Source organism: Camelina sativa, chromosome 14 (assembly GCF_030686135.1).
Source record: "Camelina sativa cultivar CO46 ecotype springtype chromosome 14, ASM3068613v1".
NCBI classification, from domain to species: domain Eukaryota; kingdom Viridiplantae; phylum Streptophyta; class Magnoliopsida; order Brassicales; family Brassicaceae; genus Camelina; species Camelina sativa.
The window spans coordinates 6,693,116-6,706,666 of NC_141893.1; the positions used below are offsets into that span (position 1 = coordinate 6,693,116).

General features: G+C 32.6%; 2 protein-coding genes across 2 annotated transcripts; one reads left to right on the top strand and one right to left on the bottom strand.

Moving 5' to 3' along the window:
* Positions 1-8,580: 8,580 nt before the first annotated feature.
* On the top strand, positions 8,581-12,164 carry LOC104740247 (cyclin-A2-3). The gene is made up of 11 exons (XM_010460797.2): positions 8,581-8,871; positions 9,620-9,910; positions 10,011-10,242; positions 10,341-10,477; positions 10,575-10,667; positions 10,766-10,899; positions 10,984-11,059; positions 11,139-11,249; positions 11,338-11,481; positions 11,577-11,711; positions 11,808-12,164. Exons 2-11 carry the CDS (start codon positions 9,695-9,697, stop codon positions 11,859-11,861), a joined length of 1,332 nt encoding a protein of 443 aa, XP_010459099.2. The 5' UTR covers positions 8,581-8,871; positions 9,620-9,694; the 3' UTR covers positions 11,862-12,164.
* Positions 12,165-12,263: 99 nt separating this feature from the next.
* Positions 12,264-13,189, bottom strand: LOC104740249 (auxin-responsive protein IAA5). The gene is made up of 3 exons (XM_010460798.3): positions 12,797-13,189; positions 12,614-12,698; positions 12,264-12,525 (listed from the first exon to the last, which is right to left on the bottom strand). The coding sequence occupies exons 1-3, from the start codon at positions 13,128-13,130 to the stop codon at positions 12,465-12,467; spliced, it is 480 nt and encodes a 159-aa protein (XP_010459100.1). The 5' UTR covers positions 13,131-13,189; the 3' UTR covers positions 12,264-12,464.
* Positions 13,190-13,551: the final 362 nt, after the last annotated feature.

Sequence of the window (13,551 nt, forward strand, 5' to 3'; positions counted from 1 at the left end):
CACCAAAAATTTGCCTCGAATCTAATATGATAGATTGACATTCGATTCGAATGAGATAAGCTTTATCAATATCTATCTTTTTCACTAAAACCAAATTCGATGATGAAGTAAACTGGTTCACCTAGATAGTAAGATAGACTCATTTTACATTGTTAAATTTCAACTAAAGATTAAATTATTTTAATATCGCAGTTACATATTTTTCTGGTTTTAGACGAATTAATTATATGAATTTACTGAATTAATCGTAAAAAATGTTTTTGAAATAATACACAATTTTCCTAAATTTTTTGAATGTTTTGTTGGTTTTCTCGTTTATTTTCCAAAAAGAAAATTATGAAGAAAAACCATTCAAACATTGAGGTATAACACACGTGTATTTGTTTTGTATCTTACTATAAACAAAAGATAAATCCAAATTAGTATTTTGTATCGTTTTGTACAAATTCAAACACATAAAGATTAATGTTAGATGAATAAACGGTGGTATGGGTTTAAAATATTCCAATTGTGTGTAGTGGAGGAAAACGTTATCAGCTTTCTTTTTGCATTCAATGTCCTTTTCCGGAACAGTAGTAGTAAATACAATTTACAAGTGTAGTGACCAAAACTTTCAAACATCACTTGCCTTTTCGCTGCCTATTTAAGCCTCTACTGTTTTTGGCTTCTATCTAAATTACAAACTTATTCCTTATCCGCTGATCCAATTTAAAGACAAATTTAACATTCAAATCTTCTTTATATATATAAAGAAGATGCACGAAACCAATATAGTAGATTAATAGTGTGATCTTTATTTATTTATTTTGAACATAGTAATATATTAGTGCACGTACCTCATAAATCAAAAGGACTCATACATAAAAAAGTTTCGACGGACCAGTTGATTATGTGGACGAATTTGTGATAAAGGAAAATAGTTACAATTTTTTTTTACTTTTAGAAGAAATAATAATTACTTTACTTGAAATGGATCAAACGTTGAATCAAATATTGGGAACCAATAAAAAGCGTGGAGATGAATCTCTTTTTCCGCTGGCATCTCAACAAAAGGAAACACTACCCCATTCATTTTCTTTTAAATTTATTTAAATTTGGTCATTTTCGTCTTATTGACATTTTATTTTATTTTCTTCTCTTTTAATAATTTTTATACTTTTTTTTTGTCTTCTTCTATCCGACTTGGCTCTCACTACGCTATATTCCAATAGTAAAATATCTACAACACGACAAAAATTTACACCTCAAGGGTCCTTTGTTTTATCTCCAACACTAGTCCTTAAGATTAACGCATAATGTTCAAAAAAAAAAATGGAAAAACATAAACGCACTAATGGTTGTTGTTATCCCTATAATTACTGATTTAATAGAAATAATTCAAATTTAATAAGATACGGAATTTCCTGGTGATAAATTGTTATATATGTGTGTCAACAAAATTTTTAATGATGAAGAATGATAACTAAACTTTTGTTGTTATATAATGATTTTGGTCTGATGGTAAATATTGATCTCACACGACGACAATGTCGGAACAAAACTTAACTAATTCACTAGCTCGCGCGGGTTTGTTGGTGTTTAGTTTTGAATTTTGATAATCGTGAAGCTTGGTATAATGGTACTATATTGTTTTCATTTTTAGGTGTTGCTGATTACGTTAATTGAAAAGAACAAGCCAAATTTATTTATGGAAACAAGTAATATGTAACTAATACACATGACACATGGACATGCACATGCATCATCATCCATGCACGTGCTCCTCACATAATGCTCTCTACATCGCTTTCCAAAATGTCACAAAACAGAATAATTATGATTTTTCATCATAGAGTTAGAGATTGATATCCCGTACCTTGTCTCCCTGCAGTTCTAACCCCACACCAGAACACACATCTATACGTATTTCTGTTTATGTGTGTATACGTATGCAATGACCAACGAGCATATATGTGTGTGTAGTGTATTTTTGTTATACAGCTAGATGCAGTAAAAACATTAATATTTAATTTCTCTTATGTAATATATTACTTTTAGAAATCATAGGTCTCGAAAACACTAAATTATTAACAAGATATTAAATTTAGTTAATTACGTATATGTTTCATCAGTGATTTAATTTTCTTGTACGTTTTTATATTTTATGAAAAGACGACTGTTGATAAGTAATATAAATACAAATATATTATCTGGTATTATTTGAAATTGTAATGGATAAGTTAATACTACGAATATGTGTTTGGAGTTATATATACAAGGGAAAGACAATATTATATATATGGTGACAGCCAGAATGGGATACTTATCTCTTGGCTTTAAGGGATGTAATACGTTTTTGACATGGATGATAATCATCCACGTGTAATTATATAAACCCTATCTGGACTTATATTAGGGCATTTTGTTTCTTATAACTAAATGTACAAACGCCACCTAGAGTTTTGGAATCATATGTCGGACCTAATTTTAACAGTGTCGTCTCTTAATTTTAAGCTTGATAACATAACCAGTGATCCAGATTTGTAATAATCATTATGTTTAATAAAATTGAAAAAGAAAGAAAAGTTAGATGCGGTTTGCTTTCAACCTCATTGGATACCATGTTTTCATTGCCATGAGCCTGCCCTATATCTTTTATCCTTAACCTTACATGGATCCCGACATTAATTAACACCACACAGAGATCTAATTTAATCTGTTTTTGTTTCTGCATCTATTATATATTCAAATTAGTACATTGAAAGAAAAACCAAAAAAAAAGTTCAAACGAGTATGGACAAACCTAATAAAACGACAACATTATTGAATTATATCTTTTTTACCCAACATATTACGATCACGTCAAACCAAACGACTCTAGAATATATATCAACTAGTTACTTTATATCTAGTAAACTTTTACCGATGACTCCAAAGTATAACTATCACCGCAAAGTATAACTTCGGGAAAATTGTTAAAGTAAACAATGTCTATGTTTATATATATAGCACAATAAAATTGGTATATATATTGTGGAGTAGTTTGGTTCTATATCCATTTAAAATATGTAAATATATCGATTTTACTGAAGTTATATATTAGAACCACTTAATCAACCAGTTCACGTGCCTTGTTACTCTTGAAATTGATTGTGATCTGAAGTATGTTTGTTGTCGAAATGACAAGCAGATTCCCTCTCTCAAATCTGAGAACAAAAAATAGTGATTTAGAATTTGACAACACACTTGTTTTTGTGCCTGGTACTCTTAGTTATGTAAAGACCAGTTTCAAATGTATGATGAAAAAAATGTATTATGAAAGAGGGTGCTTTAAAAAAAATTATTAAAAAAAAAACTCATAATATTGTTATAAAAAAAAAAAAAACAAGCTATCGTTAGAGTTATTTTTAAAAATAGTGACAAAGTGCATAACTCTTTAACAAAATAGATTATAACACACGTACGTCTTAATTAAACCAATCACCATGGTTCATACGGTTAGGGTCCGGCATACAATAACGAAAATGTATTTGATGATCCTTTCTAACTATCTTCATTGATTGATAAAACTAATAAAATATAAATGAGAGAGGCCCATATACAATTTTTATTAGTGCACATGAAAGAAAAAGAGATGTTAAATGAAGATAGTTAAAGTTTGGATGAATTAGGACCAAGTTAAGTTCATGAATCTTGTGTAGAGGTAGGCTGTGAGTGTGAGGGCGATCTAGTTTAGCGAGCTTGTTTCAAAGTAGGTATTTAATTAATGTTATCGACGAAATGAGGAGCAGATTTCTAAACCGATATATATATATATATATGTATAATAGCCTCACGAAGCGTATACTGTTACTTAATTCCTCGTTAATTACATCTTTTCTTTCCACAAGGGTGAAATTGAATCATTTATTTAAGACTATACTTATAACAAATTATATGTTTCCTCTCAGTTATTAGTTATTACTGTCTTTTTACTCTTAAGATTATTAGTCTTTTGTGATTGAACTGTTGTTCACTTGTTAACATAATTCTTACTCCAGTTAGCAGTGACGAAAATTGAAGGCCGCTTATTTGATAAGTGTTGTTGTGTCAGTCCATAAAGTCCAAAAATAAAACATAGATTAACATATATGTAACATTGATAAAGATCGATATTTCTAGAAACGCTTCAAATAATTGCCAAAAAAACGTGCACCTTCAGTTTTCAATATGTTATTATATTGTTACTATAAAGATGTCAAAATTGCAATTTCCAATGTTAGAAGAGATGAGGAAACATGAAGGAGAGCATTTCTTTGTCGCTAACAAAATTTATTTATTTTCAAAAGTATGACATAATAAATAAATTTTGAAAATAACATCAAAAAATATCATATACACACCTCTAATCCGTATATAAGACTATATCAATAAACGAAAATGTCATATTTAAAATACATAACTAATTTGCACAAATTTCATATTTATGTTTAAACTTTCGATGTAATTTAGAAGAAGAAGAATCACAAAATGATCATTCATCGCATATACTAATACTAGATCATATGAATTAGTATTTATTTATCGTCTTGCTTTTGTCACTTGAAAGAGAAAAATTAAGTTTGATATAAGAATTAGGTATCCCCGTTTACTTACATTTTCTCTTTATAATATACTTCTTTTGCCGATTAAGTTATCGAGCACTGTGCTGTAGTTTTTTTTGTTTAGTTTTTTCGGTGTAGTTCAAATTACCCTTTAGACCATTTTTAATGCATATTTTTATTTTTTTTTAAATAAAATAATTTAAAAATAAAACATTATTTTCTCCAATATATTTTATTTTCAACTCTAAAATAGAATTAGTATACAAAATAGAGGTGAAATAGAGTTGTTTTATATATAGAGCAATCCTATCATTTTCTCTATTTCAGAGTAAAATATAGAGTAGGGTTGGAACAAATGTTGCTCTATAATAGAGATTTTACTCTAAAATAGAGTAGAATTGTAGATTCCCTTAGGGGACAATGATAAAAGCCTCCATTCTTAAATTTTATCTTTTATGTCAGTCCACAGTTCATACGTATTATTTAGATTATATATATTCATAGCTGCAACTCATATTTTAAGAATTCCAGTCTAGCATCCATTACACCCTGAAAAATCGCTAAGCCTATCTTCTCCGCCTCAATTAATGATTACTTCCGTCTAACATCGATTATCTATGTCTCTCTATACCGATTATTTTTGGAACTAAATATAAATCAAATATTTTATTATTATTTAGAGATTTAAATTAATAGTTTGTGATGTTTTACAATAACTAATGTACAAATTTTTGATAAAAATCATAAAATTTTATTTTTAAATTACGTTTTTATATGTTTACCGTCATTTCAAAGATAATATTATAGTTTTATATTTGATCTAATATTTTTTCTTTTAACACAAACAGAATTATACATTTATTTAGTACTATATATATTTAATTAATTTAATAAAATAACCGTAAAACTAGTCCTCAATTAATTCTCATTTAATCTTCGATTTTTTTGATAGGCGCTAGGTCTATCCTGATCGTCCGACTAGTGCCTAACAATTTCTAAAATATGCACCATTTTACAATAAAAAATCGGAAAAAAAAAATTTTTTGGTAGGAAATATAAACTTCAATCTATAAATAGGAAGAGGTCGAAATGACATCCTCTCAATAATTACCTACACAAATCTGTTTAAACTTGTGTTAGAAACAAGTTAAGTATGTGTTTACCTTAATGTTTGAATAAGTGTGTTAAATTTAATAATATACTCCGTTTTAAAATATAAGATGTTTTGAGTGAAAACATGCTGATTAAGAAATGACCACTGTAAAAAAGTTCAACCAATCATAAACAAAACTACATAATAGAAAATATTAAATAAATCTAAAAATAGTATAGAAATTTAAAAATATTTTATATTATGAAACAAAAAAATTCTAAAATATCTTATATTTATATTATGAAATGGAGAGTGTACGAAAGTTGTAAAAGAAGATGAGAATGGTAGGGAAGAGTAATAAATAAATGATAAACAATAAAAAGTAACATTTGTCATGTTGTTTCTCGATATCTGTAGCACACACTTGTTCAGTGCCTCTTCGAACCACCCCATCGCCATTGGATCTTTCGAGACAGATAGATATGTCTAATGTTCTTAATCTCATTCCTAAGGTTTTCCATTCATTGATGTGTCTGGATTCACGTTTGTCAGATCGTCTCCATTGTGTCTCCATTGTGTCAAATGCTCGCCCTTGTCACCGCCTTAATGTGACAATATCACTGGTCACATGAAACGATCGTGATGTTTAATTATTATTATAATGATCCCAGTCCCCATCTTAGCTATATAAATATAATAATAGAAACCACGGATCAACTAACCTCAACAACTGATCTCAAATTGATACGGATAAGCCTTGCAACTTTCGAAATCTGGTGGAGAGATGTATTGTATATACGTTTGACCAGCCTCCTCCTGCAACATATAGATGGAATGTGAGCAGGCTCATTCGAACAGTTTGAGCGCCATCTATGTCCCATGAGAATGTAAAAATATAAAGCGAGAGGAAGTTACCCTATAGAGAATTTGCAAAGAGAATCAATCTCTTCAATGAAATTTGTATTGGGCGCATCTGCCATAGTCAGATCAAACATGCATCTGACAATGAGCTCGTAGAAGGGACATTGAAGAATGTAATAACTATACTCGGTGGCAACCGCTTTGACCAACAGGGTGGTGGACCAAACATTATACTTGGCTGAGCAATTTGTTACGGCCCGTTTTCGCTTTGGGCCCATATATTTTACAATATATATAACCAGCAACAATACTCAGCAGTAAAATAAATTAAACTTTTAGATCCATTTTTCCCACAGTTCTCTTTTTTTGGCTTATTCTTTTCTTTTTTTAGTCAAACCAAATTATTATTTTTTCCTAAATTTTTCAAATTTAAATCCCATGTATGGTAAGCTTTGTCAATAGGTTGGATAGTTAGAGAGACCAAAACCATGATGGTTTTTACCTTTTTATAGAGGAGTAGGCGAGAGTAGCCTAAGCTTTTATAATAACTAGTACTCTACTCAAGCGCTCGTTAGTGCGATCGACATACATTATTATGTGGTGTAAAAAATCACTAAAAAGAATTGTGTGTTTTAAAAGAGATTGCAATACCTTGGTTGATCTAGTCAGAGAAGAGAAAAACAACTTTGGAAATTGGAACATAATCCAGTTTGCATGGAATCCGAGATCGGCAAATAAAAGACATATTTATCAAAAAAAAAAAAACGTAACTATCAGTTGAAGAATAATGCAAGTTCCATTGTTAATTCATTTTTCATATCTCTTGGTTGCATTTTCGGATGTTAACTAAATAAATGGTTTCACATATCTTGCTAACGTCCACTATATAACAACGAAGGGACCATCGGCCTCAAAAACATAACATAAAACAAAGGCAAATAAATTTATTTTCTAAATTTCTTTGTTTTTTTTTTTTTTTAAAGCCATGGTTACAATTGTACTCACGTGATAGTACTGTAGAAGTTTAAAGTAGTAGTAGATATGGACCACCAAACATATCCATTATGTTAAAATCCATTTGTCTATCAATTCATGGTCTAACAAAATGTTGTAAATGCGGTAAGGGGGGGGGGGGGGGGGATGGAGGGAAAAGCTGAGTTCAAAACTTGAAACTGGACCAACCATAGTACCATACAGTAAAATTTGTATGAGTATATATATATAAATAAACCTTATATCTCTCTCTTTAACTTTTTTCTTATTGTGTGACTTTGTTTGTGTTTTTTGAATATAAACTAGATCTACCTTTTAGGATTTAAACATTATTAGGGCCACGACTTCTTGTTGTTACGTCCATCTCTCACTAGCATTTTTAAGGTCAATTATTAAACTTTAGACTTTAGAGTAACTATCTTCATTCTTCAATCATTTCTATTTGTTACTGTTATAAACAAATTAAAGATTACTACATAACAAGAGCAAACAAAGGTGTGACAAGAAACATCAACAAAATTCTAAAAAGCAAGAAGACGAAACTAAGGCCAGAAGGAACAATATCTCTGCAGCATTTTAACATATACACCACTCCACTCGGCCCGGCACTCACGATGTAGTTTTATCGTTGTTGGGACCTTCGATTTGGACTGTTTTTTTTTGTTTTTTTTTGTTTTTTTAGGTGTGTGGTAATTTAAGCGATTTGCTACAAAAGTGAAAAAGGAAAAAAAACCATGTGAACACGAAAAAAGAAAAAGAAAATATGAAAACAAAAAGTTGTAATAATGGCTAAGGGATTTCTACTTGTAGCTCGGTTGCTTGCTTCTCATTAAATTAGTAAACGGTGTGGAATTAATGGCACATATACCATTGTACGTAAAAAGGATAATAAATATGGCAAATTAAAAATCACATTTATACCCAAATTATTACCCATATCTCACGGGGTTTATCACCCAAATCTATGTTTAAGTACGCTACTAAATTCATATAATTAAGGACTAATTAAACTAACTCAACTTTTTCCCCCAATAAACTCACTTCGTTTTCGTCTCTCTCTCTCTCCCCCATATGGACTTATGGTCAACACTCAACAGGTCAATTTTTTTTTTTTTTTTAATTTCATTCTTCTCTGTACATAAAAATAATGTTTTCTTTTTGAAAAACACTGTTTTAATGTCGTTAGTAAAGGTTATATTTTTCTTTTTATTTTTATATTTTCCTTAATTATTTCTAAATGTGTCTTCTTTTATCGTTTAAACCAAACTAAAGAGCGGATTCACCATCTCGATCTGTCTCCAAAGCTCCTATCTTTTTTCTTCTTCTCCTGAAGGTTTTTTTTTTCTGGAGCTTTCTCATCAGGTTCTCTAATCTCAGTCTTTCAACTTTAATTTTGTTAAGAAAGTTTTGATATTTCTGCTTGTGCATCCGCGTTATCTGCATTTCGTTTGCGTTTTGAGCCGCCGCAAGTTTTCAACTTTTTATGTGTTTTTTTTTTTTTTTTCGGATTTCTTGCAAAGATGCCCATGTTTTTAAGGGTTTCTTAAGAAGAGAATGCGAGTTGATTTTAAGGCATAGGGTTTTGTGGGTTCCTTTGAGATTTCTTTAGATGTTGAAAGCTCTGATTCATGGGTTTGCTTAGGTTTCTCACGATCTGTTCGTTTCCCCAAGAAAATGTGGCTGAGAAAATATTTATAAACCCCCCAACATAGAAAGGAAGAGTAGTTGGATTCTCGAATATTGATTTTCCTAATATTTTTTCTTCATATTTTAGATTTTGTAAAATTGAGGTTCTTTTCTGCATTACTGTTTGCATTGTTCGATAAGGAAATCAAATAACTTTTTGATTCTACCATTGAATCTTACGGAGTTTTTGAAAACAAAAAAGTTTGAACCTTTGGAGCTTGTATGTATGTATATCTTCTATTGATACTATTGGTTCAGTGGACCAAAATTTTCCTGGAAAGTTTCCAAAAAATCTAGTTGGTTCTAGTTTTGAGTCAATCTGGCCATCTTTTTTTTATATGCGTTGTTGCAGATGAGCAATCTGATCTCTCTCTATTGCATTAAAGGTTGATCTTTTGTGTTCTCTTGTCTTTCAATTTGACAGATCGGGAGGAAGATGATGCAGTCCTAAGACTCAAGACTTCTTCAAGGCTGTGTCTTCTCGTGGGATTTTTATAACATGGGGAAGGAAAATGATGTGTCTCGTCCATTCACTCGTGCCCGTGCCTCTGCTTTGCGCGCTGCAGAAATGGCTTCTACTACACAGAATCAACAGAGAGCAAACGCAAAAAGACCAGCCTTGGAGGATACAAGAGCCACTGCACCCAACAAGAGGAAGAAGCGAGCGGCTCTAGGGGAGATCACAAATGTTAACTCCAATGCAGATATACTTGAGGTTGTTAAAAGTACATTCTGTTTCTTTTTAGTGTTTGGCTTCCTGTGATATCTTGTGAAGTAATATATGCATCTCTGGGACATGGGTTTTGCCATTTCAGGCCAAAGACATTAAGCAGATAAAGAAAGGACGGGGTTCATCCCAGTTGACATCTTCTGTAACTTCAGAAGTCACAGATCTTCAGTCCGGTACTGATGCAAAAGTAGAAGTTGTATCAAATACAACAGGAAACCTGTCTCTCTGTAAAGGCACAAATGACACAGCTGATAACTGTATTGAGAAGTGGAATTTCAAATTGCCTCCAAGACCACTTGGGAGATCAGCTTCTACAGGTGATCTATTTGACACAAATTTTCATGTGATTAGTTCCTATTGTATAAAGGAGTGGTCTTTACTGACTTATAAACCCTTTTTCTGCAAATGTTTGCAGCTGAGAAAAGTGCTGTTGTTGGTAGTTCAACTGTACCAGATATTCCAAAATTTGTAGACATTGATTCAGATGACAAGGATCCTTTACTGTGTTGCCTCTACGCCCCTGATATCTACTACAATTTGCGTGTTTCAGAGGTAATTCCTAGGCTTTGGTAGTCTCTATAGATATTTGTTAAGCCAACGCTCTGGAAGTTTGATTCCTTCTGCTTCTGTGTCACTTCTCTTCTGGCAGCTTAAACGCAGACCAGTTCCTGACTTTATGGAGAGAGTACAAAAGGATGTCACCCAGTCCATGCGGGGGATTCTGGTTGATTGGCTTGTGGAGGTTAGTGTTTAGGTTCACTTTTGAGTTTTGATGCTAACTTTTGTAGCTTCTATGCCATTTTCCAGGTTCTCACAAAAAATGCCTGATTTCAATCACAGGTCTCTGAGGAATACACACTTGTACCTGATACTCTCTACCTCACAGTGTATCTCATAGACTGCTTCCTCCATGGAAACTACGTGCAAAGACAGCAACTACAACTACTCGGCATCACTTGCATGCTAATTGCCTCGTATGTTCCTCTCAAATCTCACTAGTAAATCTCGTCTCAAAAGTGAAACTAAACTTATATTTGTTTATACATACAACTTTACAGGAAGTATGAGGAAATCTGTGCGCCACGCATTGAGGAGTTTTGCTTCATTACGGATAACACCTACACAAGAGATCAGGTATACCGAGATTGCTGTCTAAAACCTAGAAAAGAAAGTGTGTAATGTACTAATGTGTTATTGAAATCTTGATGTGCAGGTTTTGGAAATGGAGAACCAGGTACTTAAGCATTTTAGCTTTCAAATATACACTCCCACTCCAAAAACGTTCCTCAGGAGATTTATCAGAGCAGCACACGCCTCTCACCTGGTAATGCATTTTGCAATTTGCTCACCTATCTCTTCTTGTTACAAAGTTTAGTAGAAAGACTGACGATGTTTGATTGCTGATTCGGCAGAGCCTTGAAGTCGAGTTTCTAGCCAGCTATCTAACGGAGTTGACATTAATAGACTACCATTTCTTGAAGTTTCTTCCTTCCGTCGTTGCTGCTTCAGCGGTTTTTCTTGCCAAGTGGACATTGGACCAATCAAACCACCCATGGGTCTGTAATGTTGCTTCTCTTTCTTTATATCCAGACACACTTTAGTTCCACAAAATGTTAACCTTCTTTTTTTTCTTTTTTTTTGTTGCCTGCAGAATCCAACACTTGAGCATTACACAACGTACAAAGCGGCGGATCTGAAAGCATCTGTGTATGCCTTACAAAATCTGCAGCTTAACACCAACGGTTGCCCCTTAAGTGCTATACGCATGAAGTATAGACAAGAGAAAGTAAGCTTATACAGTTAAAGCCACATACAAAGACCTGTTTGGTATTGTTTGAGTTTGGTTTCCTTGATTCTCATAAGACTTATTTTGGATTTGCAGTTCAAATCTGTGGCGGTTCTCATGTCTCCAAAGCTACTTGACACCCTATTCTGAAGGTTTCAACTCCTAACCGATAATAGATTTGTCACATTGGCCCATTTCGTCTTCATTCATCTATTACTCTTTGTTCATAAAACAGTTCCCACAGTCCCACTCATCTAATACCTGATTAGAAATTCGGTTTAGCCTAGTTTGATCCCCTGGTTTGGTTCTTCCAAACCCCGGCACATCTAATCGGTGACAAGAGGTTATATTTACTGTAACGAGAATGTACATTTTTCTCCCATCTTGAGGCAATGTAAACAGATTCGAAGTTTCAATATCATTTTTCTGATATGAAGTAGTTTTAAGTATTGATATCACCGTAGTTCATAACTTTTTTCCACTTTCATTTATAATTGATTTTATTTGTTATCCAGAACCGGCTTTAGACTTTAGTCCAGTGACCAAAAGATAAAAAGATGAATAAATTATGTAAAAGAAAACAACTTCTATAGATTGTCAATTCAAAAATTTCGGAAACCTTGGACTTCCGAAGAGACATATTGAGTAGAGTACTACGTGATGATGAAACTTGAAAAATATTGAGGAAGTATTATTATCTAGAGATTTCTCTAAGGCTCACTCACATTCACATGTGACTATATAAAAAACCATTCATCCTCTGTTACATGATCTCTTCATAATCCTTAACCTCTTGCATGATCCAAGGAACATTCTGCACATAAATAATTGTATAATTTATTAGAAATCAACTAAAAGAAAACGAAACTTAATTGAAGTTATAGAGGTAACTGGAAACATACTCCCAAGGAACGTCTCCCGCAAGCATCCAATCTCCATCTCTATCCTCATATATTGGTACGCATTCACTTTCCTTTAAAGTATCATCTTCATTTCCATACATAAACAATATTGTTAATAACTATACGTTTTGATCATTGATGGCCTTAATTAAAGACCAAAACCAAAAAGAGTTCAGAACTAACCAAAATTGAGAGAGCATCCCAATAGAATTTGCAGAGCGGAAGCGAGATCTTGGTAACATTTGTACATTTCCAAATCAATCTTCCTTAAAAATGCAGCTCCGTCTACACTCACTTTCACGTACGAACTTTTGGTCTGTTCGAGACTGTTCTTTCTCCGGTACGAGCAAACCGGTGGCCAACCCACAACTTGACTCTTAGTCGCCGCTTCACATTCCAAGTCTCTCTCAACTTCCGGAGAAACCCTCTTCTTCCCGGATACGATGGTATCATCTCCGGGGAGACCTAGCCGTAGTTCGGTGATTGCGAGTCCAAGAATACTACTCTCATTCGCCATTTTTTTGATACTTATGATAGAAGTATATTGGTGTGTTAATGTGTTTGAACTTTATTATTATGTTACCACTTTATATGTTATCATGGGAACATAAAACGATGCCGTCTGAGACAAGCTCGTTTAACATTGATTTATCTTGTCGGCCCCATTCGAAGATCTTGTCGAAACCTTTATGACATTTTATTTTCATTCCTTTGCCGCTTCGTGTTTAAAATGTCGATGATATATATGGATCCGTTGATTCGACACATCGGACGGCTACGCTCTTGTTACCGACAAAGTAGGGTTTCTTTCTCAGCCATTGGATCATAATTAAACACATTAGTGTATCTCTTTAGACATCCCATGTTGTGTGATTTGTTATGTCTCCCATTCTTTTAATCAACCACATAAAAACTAAAACAACATATTCATGGTCGAA

Coding starts and splice junctions, on each gene's coding strand:
- LOC104740249 (XM_010460798.3), bottom strand. CDS start 13,130: ATGGCGAATGAGAGTAGTATTCTTGGACTCGCAATCACCGAACTACGG. Junction 12,699..12,796: donor GGGATGCTCTCTCAATTTTG/GTTAGTTCTGAA, acceptor ATGGAAATGAAG/ATGATACTTTAAAGGAAAGT. Junction 12,526..12,613: donor GCGGGAGACGTTCCTTGGGA/GTATGTTTCCAG, acceptor ATTTATGTGCAG/AATGTTCCTTGGATCATGCA.
- LOC104740247 (XM_010460797.2), top strand. CDS start 9,695: ATGGGGAAGGAAAATGATGTGTCTCGTCCATTCACTCGTGCCCGTGCC. Junction 10,478..10,574: donor ACAATTTGCGTGTTTCAGAG/GTAATTCCTAGG, acceptor CTCTTCTGGCAG/CTTAAACGCAGACCAGTTCC. Junction 11,712..11,807: donor TGAAGTATAGACAAGAGAAA/GTAAGCTTATAC, acceptor TTGGATTTGCAG/TTCAAATCTGTGGCGGTTCT.